Raw genomic sequence first — 16,002 nt, 5'->3', positions numbered from 1 at the left:
ACATTCTATTATTAGACATTTAGGAGGCCTTCTGAAATTTACTTTGCATATTTATGTGAAAGTCTAGTTAGAATTTTGATCACTCTCCCTACAATTTCATTGATCTTAGAACATTTTGTTTGATTGCTCACCTTCTACTTTTTATGCTGCTGTTCTTAGCCAGTATTTTTTTTTTGTTCTTTTAAATACTGTCTGTATTTAAATGTTACTTTTTTGAAAAATGTTTATTTTTGAGAGAGAGCATGAGTGGGGAGGTGCAGAAAGAAATGTGGACAGAGGATCCAAAGCAGGCTCTGCACTGACAGCAGCAATCCCATTGTGGGACTCAAACTCCTGAACTGTGAGATCATGACCTGAGCTGAAGTCAGCTGCTCAACCACCAGAGCCACCCATGCACCCCTTAAATGCTATTTTTTAAATTAATTTTTAATGTTTTTTTTTATTTTTGAGAGAGAGCTGGGAGGAGGGGCAGAGAGAGAGGAGACAGAGGATCATACGCAGGTTCTGTGCTGAGAGCAGAGAGTCCCATGTGGGGCTTGAACTCATGAACCATGAGCTCATGATCTTAGCCAAAGTTGGACACTTACTCACCTGAGCCACCCAGCCACCCCTTAAACGTTATTTTCATTAATTTTCTGGAGACATTGCTTTCAGATTTATTTACTTATTTTATTGTTAATTTATTTATTTTTAAAAGTTTATTTATTTATTTTGAGAGAGAGAGAGAACATGAGTGAGGGAGAGGCAGAGAGGGAGAGCCTCCTTGGGATTCTCTCTCTCCCTCTCTGCCTCTCCGCCACTCATGTTCTCTCTCTCTCAAAATAAATAAGTAAACTTTTAAAAATAAATAAATTAACAATAAAATAAGTAAATAAATAAAGAAAAGAAAAAGAAAAAAAATAAATAAAATGAGTAAACTTAGGTTTTGTTTAACTGAGTGAGCCCATATTCTATCTTCATTGTTGATACATTGTGTTTGTGATAGGAAGTAATAAGTGTTTTAGGTTAATAGTTTTTTGTTTTGTTCTGTTTTGTTTTGGAACGAGTTAATGTTTGCTTTTTGTCTTTAGCACTCTTTACAAATACATTATCATGTTCTTGCTTCCTTGTTGCTGTGAGGAAGACTGTTGTAAGTCTATTGTTAATCCTCTCTTGGTCTGTTCTCTCTAGTGGCTTTTTAATTGTCTCTTTATATTTGGTGTTTCACAGTTCCCTTGTTATTGGTCTGTGTTCCTTTTTATCAACCTTGGAATTTAGTGGGTTTCCCTTATGAATGAATTCATGTAGTCCATAACTTCTGGAAGTTTTTTAGCAATAATTATTTTTCATTTCTCCCATTGTCTCTGTTCTCCCTTTCTGGGGTTCTGATTAAATATATATTGGACATTTTTGTCCTATTTGCCAAATTTCTTAAACTTCTATTATATTTTCTATTCTTTATCATCTCTGATATGAGTTTTGAGTAATTTCTTCAACTCTGTGTTCAGTTTCAGTAATACTCTTTTCAGTTAGGTCTAATCTCTATTCTGACCCATACTTTGAAATTGTTTTGTATGTTTCAATTCAGCAATTTTTTTCATTTGTATGAGTTCTGTTTTTTTTTATTTTTCAAATCTACACATTTGAGAATGTTGTTTTGCTTGCTCATTTTTGTGTTCCTGTGTTGATTTATTTGGATTTTTTAATATGGTTTTAAAAATGTTTTGTGCCTGATAATTCTAATGCTGATTTTATTTTGGTAATAAATGGGTCTGTTTTTCCTTCATAACTTGTTATTAGAATATGTTTATGTGTTTGTTTGACTTAACTGACTACATATTCCATAGAGGTAAATAACTATGTGTCTGTTACTTCTTAATATATAGCTTACTGTCTGGTATTAGTTAAATTCCTTAAGTAGTTGTTAAAAGGAGTCCCTATTCTTTTTTCCTCATTTGATCATTGGATAAGTTAAGTTTTTAAATAGTTCTTTTTAAAGAAACATTCCACTAACTGGCCATTTAGGGCCCTTGCATATAGCACAATGTCTCCTTTTTTGTTCTTCTAACACAGGTCAGGATTCTTTGGTAACAATGTTTTCCTTAAACCTCATTTTCTTTTAATACTTAGCATTTCACAAAAGTTACACATGAACCATTCTTGCTTATTAGAAATAATCTGTATCATCTGCTGAAGGCTGTTGAATTTTTATATTTAAATTTGAAGGTAACATCTGAATATGGCTTCTTTGACGGTTGTCACTAATTTTTCAAGGCACTAAATGATACCTTTCTGCAATTCCTGATCTTATTTAATTAAGGGATTTTTTTTCCTGCATCATGATAACTTCTGTATAATCTGTTGTGTTTTCTCCCCCAATTTTCTTATATAATTTAGTTTTTAATATAATGCCTTGACTTTTTACTATTTTTTGTCCTTTATTCTTCTGAGTTGTAAACATTTTCAAATTTGACTTCCACTTACTGAATTCAGTTTTATATAGAAAAAGTAGGTTATCTGTCACCTCCAATGAGATTTTTAATTCAAAATACATTTATTTAATACCTACATGAAATCCCTTATGACATAAAATTATTCCTTCTTTGTTCCCAATCCTATGATTGAATCATCTTCTTTAATCTTACTGTCTTCACTTAGTAGTGTCATTTCAGAAAGCGATTGAATTCTGATAATTCCAGTAAGTTATTTCCACCTAGAATGCTGCTTTGCATATCTGGTTTTTTGTTTCTCCTCCCTGGGAAGAAGCTTTAGAGGCACAATTCTACTATCTGTGAGCTTCTTCCTGAGAAATAATTCTGCTCTGATGCTTAGAAGGAGCTTGGCCAATCTACTTTTTGCTGGTTAATACTGACAAAAATTAGCACCAGTCTGGGCAGGATGCAACTCTTTTTGTAAGTTGTAATTGAAAGCATGCTTCTTGAAGAAAATAGAGTTTTTAATGCAATGTTAAACACTTTTCTGTGGAACCTGGGGATTAAGATTTTGGATACTATTTACCCATTTAACCAATAGTCAAGAATCTAATGATCATTAACTGTGCATCCTTTTCTTTTTAACTGCTGAAAACTATTCCAATAATAATTCTCCCCCTTTCCATCTCTCTCTCTCTCTCTCTCTCTCTCTCTCTCTCTCTCTCTCACACACACACACACACACACACACACACACACACAGCTACCAAGAAAATATGTTTGCATTGATTCATTTAAGTTTTTCCCTTGTATTAAGTTTGTTATTAAAAATTTGAATCTAAAATTTACAGGAAAAACTTAAAGTTGTTCTGCTCTGAGAGAATCATCAACATTTTCCCACTAATTGTGTTTCTACCTAGACCTCCACTCAAGAAGAAACTCTTGTGCATAATCTTTCTGTCCCCTTTGTCATTTCTCATGCGTTCTGGAAACAGTACCCATTGCCCTCCTATGTCTAGTATATATTGCTTTTCTGCTTATGTACCTACCCTATCTGAGAATGTTTGCCTCATCATCTGGCTTTATCCCCTTGACTTAGGTATATTAATGTCAATTTATCAATGTCCCTTAGATTTAACTCCCAAACCAGGCACTCTTTCATAGTAGGAGGAATCATGTAACACAAAATTCTAGCCTTTGACATCTTTCCAATTTTCAAGTACAGAAAGCAGGGTTTTTTTTTTCTTACTTTATTTTTAATAGGTTATTTCTATAAAGATGCATCCTTTATCTAAATACTTTGATGTTTCAGAGATGTCTTAATAGTCATATATAGGACCAGATCTTTTTAGAATTAGCAAATTGATCTAGTAAGTATTTATTGAGTACCTACTATGAATATAGTACTTTATTTGATGTTATAACTTAATTTAGGAGACTTTTCTTTTACTATCTACAATTTAGCTAAGAAAATAAGACTTATATGTGTGAAACCTAATAAAAATACTAATAAGAGAATGATAATGCAAATTATTGATGTTCACTAAAATAGATAATTTCATTAGAGCATGTCATCACAGCCAGGTTTTTGAAAATTGATGAGAAGTAGAAAAACAATTATGAGGAAACCATTTTACTAAAGAAGGAATAGCTGATTATACCAGTATGGCCACAAAAGTGGATTCTGTATAGTAAAGAAGTGAGAACCACGGTTAGAAGGGTTAATTAGGTTGTTTGTGGAGAGTCTTAGATTGTAATGTCAAGTATGTGCTGAAAATAAGGTGGGTTTGATAATGAAAATGGTGTCCTAGTGAGATGAGAGCTGTAGCCAAAAGCAAAGAAGAGTAGCCAGCTGGGACATCCTAGACCACTCCAGTTAAGATATCCTAGGTAGCATCCAGCATCCCTGTAGCATCCAGCCAAAGGATGGTGTGGATGCAGACTTTGAGCACTTGGAGTGTGACTGGCGAGGGATGTCACAGTAGAAAGCTAGCAGGGCTGCTGGACAAGTTGTGTAGGATCAAAACATTCTGCTAATTAAAAGGGACATTGTGTATGAGAACACTTTATTTCAACTTTATTAAGTTGTGAAATTGATAGTAAGAATGATGTTAAAAGAAAATAAAGGATGACAGTGTGACAAGTCACAGATCTAGAAATAATTGACATAACAATGAACTGCTTGTTTCTCAGAGTAGACATCTGCTTTTTGGTTGCCCATGTTTTACCCCCCTGTACTATGGCGCTAAACACTGCAAAGTTTGGGTCTTTCCTATCTTTATCTGTTAAGCAAAGTAACAGTGGTGGACCCCAGAGTTTTGTTAACTGATTATTTTTCTTAGTTAACTCTTTGTACGGATACTTATTGAATACCTACAGTATGGGTAAGGCATTAAGAAAAAAGGAGACTGAAACTGCTATGTGATGATTATGTTAATAAGTAAATCCACGTGCATATCATACTGTTTTATTACCGAGGTTTTCAGGAGACAGCTGTTTAACTCAAATTATCAAGAGACAAATGCTTTTCATTTGGATAGGACTGTTTTGTTTTTCTCAAACGCTCATCAATAAGTGACTGCTTTTTCCTGAAGTTTTGGAAATTTATACACAGCAAACTTTTATCTTCATATCCACTAGGGGGCAGTGTGTTACCATTAGATTTTTTTTTTTCCTTCCATATCAGGAAAATATATACAATTTTTTTATTTCATATTATCTTATAAATGTAACAAAAGTGTTAAAAGATTTTTAAGTCAGCAATGTAGCATTTTATATATTGTTTATGATATATTTTTGTATATTGTATATGCTCTCTGTAAATGTATGTTATAGTGAGCTTTTAATTGGAGTGCTTGACAGTTTTGACATTTTTATATTATTTTGCATAAGTTCACCAAAACAAGGATAGCTGGAAGAAGGATATTAATATCAAAATAAGAGCAACCTGAATTTCAGGATGGTTTTGTAATTCATAGAAATTGAATTAGGGTTTAGGTATGGAATTTGCTGAGACAACATAATGCTTACGTTTCAAAAAGAGCTGTGTAATCTAGTGACATATCTAAAGCCTAAATTAATATATACCTATATTTTAACTTTATAGTCTTCCTTTTAACACAGTACATTGTGTTCTTTAGGAGTGATGTGTAGGGAGGATGAGTATCTCTAAAAGATTTCCTTTCAGGTTGTCTATAAAGATTTGGACAACAATGATGTCATAGCTTTTCCTGCTATTCTTTGACAACATATTCTGCAAAATAGACATAAATTTGGTTCTAACAGCATACTATAAATTTGTTTATGCCTCTTTATTCAAAGACTCAGAGCAGTGTAGTACAGTGATAGAATTTAATGTTTAAAAAAAATCTTTTAAAAAGTTCTTAAAGTTCATATACACTGGGAATAGTTCTGCCATAAGTTGTCCTTGAGAAAATGGAAGGGAACATTCGGAGAGGAAGGAATTTCGAAGACCTAGGCTTTATATGAAAATGGCACTACTGGTAGCTGATATGGAGGAGGGAAAAGAGGAGCTGCTATAAATTATGAAACCATTCCTGTCATTCCCAGTCTTCTATGAAAATAATACCTCCTACTTTCCCCGAGTTCCCAAATTTTGCCAACTGCTTCAGAGTCCCATGAGAATTTCTGCATCAAAACTTTACTCCTTTATGGAAGTTGATAGATACACACAACCATCATATGGACACCTATGTATTAACTGGAAAAGAAACCAACCACATACAGACAAAGACCAGGATTCCATTGACATTCCATTGATTTAATTGCTGTGGAGTAAATTTAGAATTACCTTCTGTGTTTAAGACAATAATTGCAACTTCTGTGCATCTTTCATCTAAACATAGGGCATTTCATCTTAATCTTGAAATGACAAAGGATAAAGAAATAGCTAAATGTGATGTTTCTAGATGAAGTCCATATGAAATCCATATGAATTTTAATCCCAAATAATTCAGTTTGAGAGTATATGAAATTAAAAATAGCTATTATATGTTGATATTTCATCTAATGTTCTTCCTAATATGAAAAAACATGGTAAACTATCCAGGATCTCAATGAACAATTGTTAATGTATTGAATAAAATTAAGGACAAAATTTTTGTTGTTTCCTTTCGTGTGATGTCCAAGATATTTTTCTTAAGCTCTAAGTCAGTGGAAAGCTAAGGCCTTGTGATTTATTAACATAATTCTTTCTTGGACTGTCTAATGAAGACAAAAATATTCAAACAAAAAGTGTTTATATAGATTTTTAAGATTTTTTATGAAGATAAATATTTCCTGGAAATTTGGACAGTGTTCTATATTATTGACTTTATGCAATAACAAATCAAATTTAGTTACCAGGATTTAAACAGTCTTGAAACTAAATTTTAGAACAACTTACTCTTCTTACTAGAGAGTAAGTTGTGTTCTGTTTGGAAATTTTGAAAATAAAACACACTGAGGAAATAAGAATAGCCATAAATCCATCATCCAAAAAGAACTCTTGTTAATTTTTTGCTATTTTCCCCTCTAGTATTTCAAGAAATCAGACCACTGTATTCTTTATTTCCTTTCTTGCTGGCTTCCAATTTTTTTTTTAAATACACTTGTAACCAAAGAAAGTAAATGCTGTATTTTTGAGCTAAAAGTTATGTTTTTATTGTTTTATGACAGGTTAGAATTGGCAATTTTTATGATTTTTCTCAAAAATTTTACATTGCTATGAAGTGAGCAAGATAAAAGAAGTAATTACGATTATGACAATAATTTAGATTTAACACAAACTTTAACACATTTTGTATCATTAAATACTCTCCTGTTTTTCTTTAAACTCACGAAATGTATGCTTTTGATTTTTATGTGTGAGAATGTAAAAATTGGTGTGCCGTGTTTACAGTTTATGCTCTTTATGACTTGTGAGTAGAAATTAAGGTAAACCTGAAGCCTGGAAACTGCTAGAATTACAGATAGTATATGAACTGTTGATAAATGTAATTTTGGTAATTTTATTTGTGTGTGTGTGTGTGTAGGGGGGAGTTTGGGTACTCACTTTTCTTGCAATATCTTTGCAAGGTCTAGTCTCTCACAGTGATATGCCACCACAAAAATTAGTCAAGATTTCTTGTTCCCCCAGTATTTCTTGTCCATCCTGGACTCTGAAGTTTTTGCCTTTTTCTCACCCTTTGCTTGTACCTCCCTCAGGCATTTTTCCAGCCTTATGTGGTCTTACCACACTCTGAATTCTCTCATCCCTTTAGGGCCAGCTGTAACAATACTACCTTTAGCCTCATCTTTTGCACATTTAGGTACATGACATTGCACTGCTTGTCTAGAAATGGGGTTGACTGTTTTTTTGCTTGTTAGTTTCATGTAGTGAATATTCCCAGGTGACATGGCTGCTGAGATAACCCACAGGTGATTTTCTAAATGTCCCAAACAAATGTTCTGGTGGCCTGCTGGGTGTAATAGTAGATAAGGAAGCGGTAGGGAAGTGAAATAGTAGTTGGTCACAGGTATAAAGATGATTATAGCAACAATTCACCATTTCTCTCTCTGTGCTTCGGTTTGGATATGTATGTATTTATTTTAATCTGCCTTCAGGATCATCAGCCCTGCCCATCTCATATTAAACCACTACAATTAGTTATTTCAAGTGTTACATCTTATAGTTGTAAAACATTCTTTATTATAGGTCCCATTCTCTGTTGAAAATGTCCATTTTTCATCAATGTTGCCATCTCTTCCCTATCTTTTTTTTAACACATTAATTATACTTATTTTGAAATTCTTTCAGGCCAATTCTAACATATGGACTATGTCTGAAAATGGCGCAATATATGAATCCAATATATGGATCGTTTTCTCTCCTTTATGGTTTTTTTTCCTGCTTTTTTTGCTTTCTGCCTCTTTACTCATCTAGTAAGATTTTATTATATGCCATACTTGAGTTATAAAACGTTTTAAACGCTCTAGCTTATTTTATCTTCCTCCAAAGAATATTAAAATTTGTTCTGGAAAGCATTTGTATTATTGGGAGATCAACCTGATCTTCTGGAGACTGTTTAACCTTTGTTAGGGCCGGTCCAATTCAATTTTTTCTTTATTCCCAGGCTGCACGCATGGCCTTTTAGAGCTCTGAACTGCAAGCCATGGGTATTCACCAAGGTCTCTTCATTCTAGCCAAACTCAGATCTAACCTTCTTGTCCTCAGTACGGTGTAGCCTCTGAAACTTTTGCTCAGCTCCCCAGCTTTCCAGCAGTTATTCTCTGCTAGATGCCACTGGGTTTCTTCCTGTGTAAGCCCAGTTTAAAAGCTGGCCAAGGAATCAAGGAAAGTTTAGCAGATTTTTAGAACTTCTCTGCAAGTCCCCACTCCCAGGGACTTTGCCTGCAGAAATCCAACGACCTTAACAACTCTAAATTGCAATCTGTGTCTTTTCTGCCTGAGAAATTATCATTCTTCTCTTCTTGGGCTCTGTATCACTTTATACTTTGGAAAAAATCTCTCAACACGATAGCAGGGGTGAATGTTAGCTAATAGGCTTGTCTTTCAAGGGTTGTAGACATAGAGAGGTGACTGTCCAAGACCTGCAACAGTATTTTTACATATGGTAGGTCATCAGATTTAACTGTCACATATGATCAGAGGGTGATATCAGCCCCTCTGTCAGGTGTGAAATTAGCGCACACCATAAAATAATTCTAATAGTTATTATGAATGGATATTTACCTAAGTCTGTGGTTTACGGGTGTCTGATGTAGTCCCCACAGACAAGCTGTGATGTAGCTAATATTGTTATCTCTGTCTTAGATGAAAAAAAAAAGGAGAACTATGAAACTACATAATTTGCTAAAGATCACTTGAATATTGTCAAAGCCTGTATTTTAGTACCAGCGGACTCATGATAGAGTTGGTGCCCTTATCAGTTGCATAATTTATTAAAAGAATAGTGTATTTAAGGAATATACAAGTGGGCTGGTGTGCACCAGTTACCTTTGTAATTCAAGTTTTGTAATTCTGGCACGTAAATCGAGAAATATTTTTAAATTGAACATACATGCCCTGCACCCAGGTTCCCCTATTTTTAACAACTAAAATCCATCGTTCATTCACATATCCTTAGTTTTACCGAATGTATTTTCTTATTACAGGATATTTTATTACTTTTTGTTGTCATGTCTCTTTAGGCTCCTCTTGGCGATGACAGTTTCTCAGATTGTTTTTCGATAAACTTCACAATTTTGAGGAGGACTGGTCAGATATATTGTAGGATGCCCTCTTTTGTTTGTATGTAATGTTTTCCTCATGATTAGACTGGGCTTATGGGTTTTGGGGAGGAAGACCACAGCAGTAAATGCCATTTCATTATATCATACCAAGAATGTGTACTATCAACAGGAGTTTTCAGTATTTATGTTGAATTTGCTTAGTTTTAACATTAAACATTTTTATTATATAATACCTGGTATACACAAGGGAATGCACATATGTATACATATACATATATATGTGTGTGTGTGTGTGTGTGTGTGTGTGTGAGAGAGAGAGAGAGAGAGACAATGATAATAAAATGACCACCTGTAAGGCCCCTGTGTTCCCCCCCTCCTCACGGGTTAAAAACACTGGTTTGCATATCCCCTGGCAGCAAGAAATGCTTTTTTAAAGATCTCAGCCAGGGCACCTGGGTGACTCAGTCATTAATCATCTGACTTCGGCTCAGGTCATGATGTCATAGTTTATGGGTTCAAGGAGCTCGAGCCCCACTTTGGATAAAACACAAACCCCCGGTGAGTGCCACTTTTCTCTCTCCCCCTCTGCCCCTCACTATTTACACCCTCTCTCTCTCTCAGTCTCAAAAAAAAAATCTATGTGAATTTGCATTTTTTCAAAACTACATTAACAATACTTTTATACAGGTAAGAAATTTTGAGATGAGTTTGAAGTCCACACATTATTTGAATATCTGCTTTTGTACCTACTAGAATTTTCTGATTGTAGGTGTGTCTCAGCATCTTGTTTAATCACTTTTTAAATTTCTCTATTTTTCAGGAATAAAGTAAGCTCAGGAGGGAAAACAGTAGAATAACATAGTTTCTTCTCACCGAATTAAAATCGTTCTAAATGATGCCTATAAAGATTGCACAAATAAATTAACCTTTATTTTTTTTTTAATTTTTTTTAATGTTTATTTATTTTTGAGACAGAGAGAGACAGAGTGTGAACAGGGGAGGGGCAGAGAGAGAGGGAGACACAGAATCTGAAACAGGCTCCAGGCTCTGAGCTGTCAGCACAGAGCCTGACGCGGGGCTCAAACTCACAGACCGTGAGATCATGACCTGAGCCGAAGTCGGCCGCTTAACCGACTGAGCCACCCAATAAATTAACCTTTAAAAGAGCATTCTTACTTAAATTCATTGTTTAAAAATGTGTAAGTTATGGGACTCTAAAATGAGGACAGAAGCCTTATTCTGAGATAAAGAAATGTGATTTTTGTAGCCCTAGGATCTTAAACAGATTTCTTCCCCTTGTTCATTTGTTACTTGGTGGCTTTCATTATCACAAGTATAAACTGGTTTCATAGAAGCTATTCAGATAGTCTTTTTCTGTTTATTTTTAGAGGAGGAAACTTAATTTTCATCATCTTTTGTATGTCTCAATAAATGAGACAGGTGTGGATGTGTATTATAAACTGTGCAGTATTGTAATTAATTAATCATAAGGAGTGACAAATACATATTTATAGTTAATTTGTATTTTGTTTAGTTTTAGAGTATTCTGTGTATTTATGAATGAATAACATTTTAAGCATAAACATATATGGCCTTAGAATGATTTGTTAATATGTGATTTTCAGCAAACCTGTACAGCATTTGAAATCCAATATTGAAATGTCATTGAAACTCACTTGAGGGGCGCCTGGGTGGCTCAGTCGGTTAAGCGTCCGACTTCAGCTCAGGCCACGATCTCGCGGTCCGTGAGTTCGAGCCCCGCGTCGGGCTCTGTGCTGACAGCTCAGAGCCTGGAGCCTGTTTCCGATTCTGTGTCTTCCTCTCTCTCTGCCCCTCCCCCGTTCATGCTCTCTGTCTCAAAAATAAACGTTAAAAAAAAAAAAAAAACTCACTTGAGGGTCACCTGGGTGACTCACTGGGTTAAACCTCTGACTTCAGCTCAGGTCGTGATCTAACTGTTTACGAGTTCAAGCACCACATCAGGCTCTGTGCTGACACTGCAGAGCCTGCCTGAGGTTCTCTCTCTCTTTCTCACTCTGTCTCTGTCTCTCTGCCCCTACCCCACTTGTGTGCTCCCTAAGAAATAATAATTAATTTTAAAAATCTTTAAAAAAAAACCTCACTTGCAAGATGCAAAGTACTGACCATTTAGTTCCTTTGTGGGTTTTCCCCAGCTCTCCCCTTTCAAACACAATCAGGCAAACTGATGGAAAAGAGGAGCTTATGCAGAGGTGGTCTCTCACCAACATCCTCATAAGTGAGGAACCTTGGATCTCTGAGCTGGTGAAGGTGTGATAGTAGAAAGGTTTTGATTATATTCTTTGTGCCATTGCCAGGCTTCCTGCTAAATGTGAAAATAGGAGTCAACAAAGTAACCCAAAAGTGGTCACTGTTATTAACAAATGAGTTAAACTGAAAGGGTGATGATTTCTCTATCATATAGCCTCCTGTGATTTGAATTCATTATAATTTGTGGAGTGCTACCATGTGTTAGGCATTGAACTAAGTGTTCCTTATTCAGAAAGAAAATGAAAAATTCTTTATATCAAGAAACTCATCATCTGGTGGAAGAGATAGATGGTTAACTCAAAAGGCTATTGCAAACTCAGTGTACCAGAGGAATTCATAGCTGTGGAAACAGATTCACCTCACCCAACTGGAGGGCAGGAGTTAGGGTAGATTGTAACCATTGAAAACTGGGTCGAACTATAAAGAGTAACCACGGTCAGCCAAACTTGAAAGGGAGTGGGATAGCTTTTCTGGCAAAGGCATTAACTGGTGCAAAGGGGGGAGAGGCTAGAAAAAGAGCTTGTTTGGGCAATCGTAAGCAGTTCTGTGTGACTGGGAGAATTTAGTAATCATAAGGGAAAGGCAGGAAGAGGATGGAAGGGTAAAGAGGTAAAGGGTTCTGACTTGATCCTGAAGTTCAAAAGGTGGCCTTGAAAGGATTTTAGGCAGTGTAGTGAGGTGAGCAGATCTGTACTTCACATTAAGTGTTTTGATTCCTGTGTGGGAAACAGGGTAGAAGAGGACAAGACTTGAAAGAGACTGTTGGTGAAATTGCTGCAGTAATTCAGGACAGAGATGTTTTGCTGGCAGCAGGGCTTTGAATGGCTTGTATGGATTGAAAAAAACACCAAGGAGGTAGAAGCAGGAGGTACTTTGCTACACTGAACATTAGGAAAAGGCATTAAACGGATGCCTGGGTGGCTCAGTTGGTTAAGTGTTGGACTCTTGGTTTCGGCTCAGGTCATGATCTTACGGTTCGTGAGTTTGAGCCCCACGTTGGGCTCTGTGCTGACAGCATGGATTGTGCTTGGGATTCTTTCTCCCTCTCTCTCTTCCCCTCCTCTGCTCACTCCTCTCTCTCAAAAACAAATAAATAAACATGGGGGGGAAAAAAAGGAAAAGGCGTTAAGGATGATGCCCACATTTAGAGGTTGGTTACCAGGTCCTTCTTTTTGAACCTAGTGCAATTAATAACACAAAAATCTTTTTAAAGGTATTATCTCTCTTTTGACTTTCTTTTCCCCTTCATACTATCGTCCCTTCATCCCCTCAAGAAGCGTAAATCATTAGAGTAAACATATATCCATAGGCAGTATGATTTCAAAGGCAAAACCACATTTTAGCAACTTGTGAGAAACTCATTTCACTAATTTGCCTGATCCTTACTTCACAAACAACAAGCCGTTTTTATTTTTCCTCCCAACCAGTATTCACAGTTTATAACAAAGTCTGTTGGAGAACACTCAGAAACAAGATGAAGGAAAGGTTTGCATCATTGATGAACTATTCACACTTGAGTGATGAGCCAAAGTTGGTCAGATATTGGATTAAGGGAAAAATCTTTTGTTTCATACTGTTAACATTTGAAACTGTGTCAGAGTTTTCTTGGTATCTTCGGGGGATACTTTTTGCATATAATGAAAAGTGCTTGCAAAAGCATTTCTCCTTGGGGGCACTGGGTGGCTCAGTCAGTTAACCCTCTGATTTGGGCTCAGAACATGATTTCATGGTTCATGGGTTCAAGCCCTGTGTCAGGTTCTGACACTGACATCTCAGATCCTGGAGCCTGCTTCAGATTCTGTGTCTCCTTCTCTCTCCCCCTCCTGGCTTATGCTCTGTCTCTCTCTCTCAAAAATATATATACCTTAAATTTTTTTTAATTTCTTCTTTATTTGAGGGACCAAGTATATACCAGTGGCTGTGGCCTGAGTTCCATAAATGCCTACTCTAGAGAGCAGCATACCTTGAAAAGTGGCTCATGAAAACAGTAGAATAGTGGTTATCAGCAGCTGAGTGGGGAGGAGATGGGGAGATGTTGATCAAACAGTACAAACTTTACTTATAAGTAAATAGGTTCTGGGGATTTAATGTATAACATGGTGCCTATAGGTAACAATATTTTATGCTTGAAAGTTGCCAAGAGAGTAGATCTTAAATGTTTTCACTACCCTTGTAGTGGTAGCTGTATGAGGTGATGGATTAAGTTTCTTGTAGTAATCATTTCATAATTTATATGTATATTATATCATTACATTGTACACCTTAAACTTATGCAATGTTATCTGTCAGTTATGTCTCTATAAAGCTGATGGAAAAACTAAAAATGAAGAAATATTAAAAAAACTTGAAGTAACTATTAAATTTAATGTGTGACATCTTTTTAAAAATTATTATTATCTTTTTTATTTTTTTTTTATTTTTTTAGGACGAGCAGAAGCTACAGGAAAGTTTAAGGCAAGGTGCTACGATTATTGCCACCTTAATCAAAGAAAGAAATTCTGGACTTGTTGGTCAGCTCCTGGTAGCATGAAGAACACAAAGATAATTACTTATTGGGTTTTAGAAACATTTATCTAGGTATCTCTGCTGTGCTCCCCTCCCTATTATATGTAGTGGCATGTTTATATTGTCTTTTATGTCTCATAATTGGTGGGATATGATGTTTGGGTTAAAAAAGTGGATCATTGTTTATATCTGTGAAATAAAAATATACTTTTGTGCATGTCAAATATAAATTGAATCAGAAAATAGGTAAATGGAAACTAATTGCTTTCACATAATCTTTGCACAAAAGCATAAAAGATTGAATAGAAATAATGACGGCTGAGGTAATCATCCTCGAAATGAGAATTCAGAAAACAACCATGATCTTATCTCTGTGTTAATTAGCAAATCACATTGTCTTGATACTAATAGATATGACTTAGAATTGTTCTTAATACTAAAATTGTCCTCTTACCATGTGATATTTTGACCTGTATTCTAATTTTCCACACCTTAAAAAATAAATAAAAGAGGAGATAACAGGGAACTCTGGTTGAGATATTTTCACCGTTGGGCCCACATTACTCTAGGTCCATAAAGAAGATGTAATCCTCTCCTACTTTCTGTTTTAAAATTGTCTGTTTTCCTTGGTTTATGAAAAATAATTTTGACTTACTTTGAATGGTCTCTGATTTTTCTGGATACATTTAAAAGAAGACTGGAAATCCTCATGAAAGTGAAATTATTTTGGTCAATCCCAAATTAGTCTTTTTTGAAAAGGAGGGAGTCATTGCATCTTCAAGAATTAAATTATTTTTTGATACAGATACTGCTGTTGTTTAAAATCAAGTTTTCAATCTTTCAAATTGCTCCTGGTATATACACCTTAAATGTGTAAATGATTTTCCCTAAAACTAAATTTTACAATTATGTACATCCAATCATTAGAGATAACTTTTATTCTATATTTACATTTACTTCATACAAACACATTAGATCAGATTCCAAGACTTAGGTTACATGTGGAAACTATAAAAGCTGCAGGAGATGTTATCAGTTGAAGATCGACTGTGAAATACCTACATTAAGGAATTTCTTCTTAACAAGTTGGATGATTTTCTCTAGTTTTCTCAAGGATCTCTTTTGGTTGGAGAGTTGATGTTTTACATTTCAGTAATGGTAGAATATAATGGACCTGGAGTTATTACTATAATTCATTCTCTTAAATGAAATGTATTGTTTCATTGTAGTTTGGATGTAAATTTCTGGGCTTGCCACTTTTTTCCTCTCTCTCTAGGGATGTTAAGAAATATAAAATAAATGATATAATTCAAATTCTTGAGGATGAAAATATATGGATAATGTGTAGATTTTTGGTTAGAATGCCTATGTCATTGTTAAGGTGGTGGACTGGCTGTGTTGGGAAAGGTTCACACCTGCACCTTTTTAAGTCTTCAGGTGAAAATGTTTTAAGAATTTGGAAGTGCTTATAAAGGCAAATAGGGAAATGTTTCAGGGTTTTAAAGAGAAAGTGCCTTTGAGTAAAGGCAAGAATCGGCCTATCTATGACACAGCAAAACTATTC

General features: G+C 35.1%; 1 protein-coding gene across 1 annotated transcript in view; it reads left to right on the top strand.

Moving 5' to 3' along the window:
- Positions 1–15,412, top strand: part of CRPPA (CDP-L-ribitol pyrophosphorylase A) — a 320,005-nt gene extending 304,593 nt beyond the window's left edge. Inside the window, exon 10 of the mRNA XM_078441691.2 lies at positions 14,359–15,412. Coding sequence (XP_078297817.2) covers positions 14,359–14,463 — 105 coding nt within the window. The 3' untranslated portion in view covers positions 14,464–15,412. The remainder of the gene's footprint in view (positions 1–14,358) is intronic.
- Positions 15,413–16,002: the final 590 nt, after the last annotated feature.

This window comes from Panthera onca, chromosome A2 (assembly GCF_046562875.1).
Source record: "Panthera onca isolate mPanOnc1 chromosome A2, mPanOnc1 haplotype 2, whole genome shotgun sequence".
In the NCBI taxonomy this organism is placed as follows: Eukaryota; Metazoa; Chordata; class Mammalia; order Carnivora; family Felidae; genus Panthera; species Panthera onca.
This window is presented reverse-complemented; position numbering and strand designations above follow the sequence as displayed.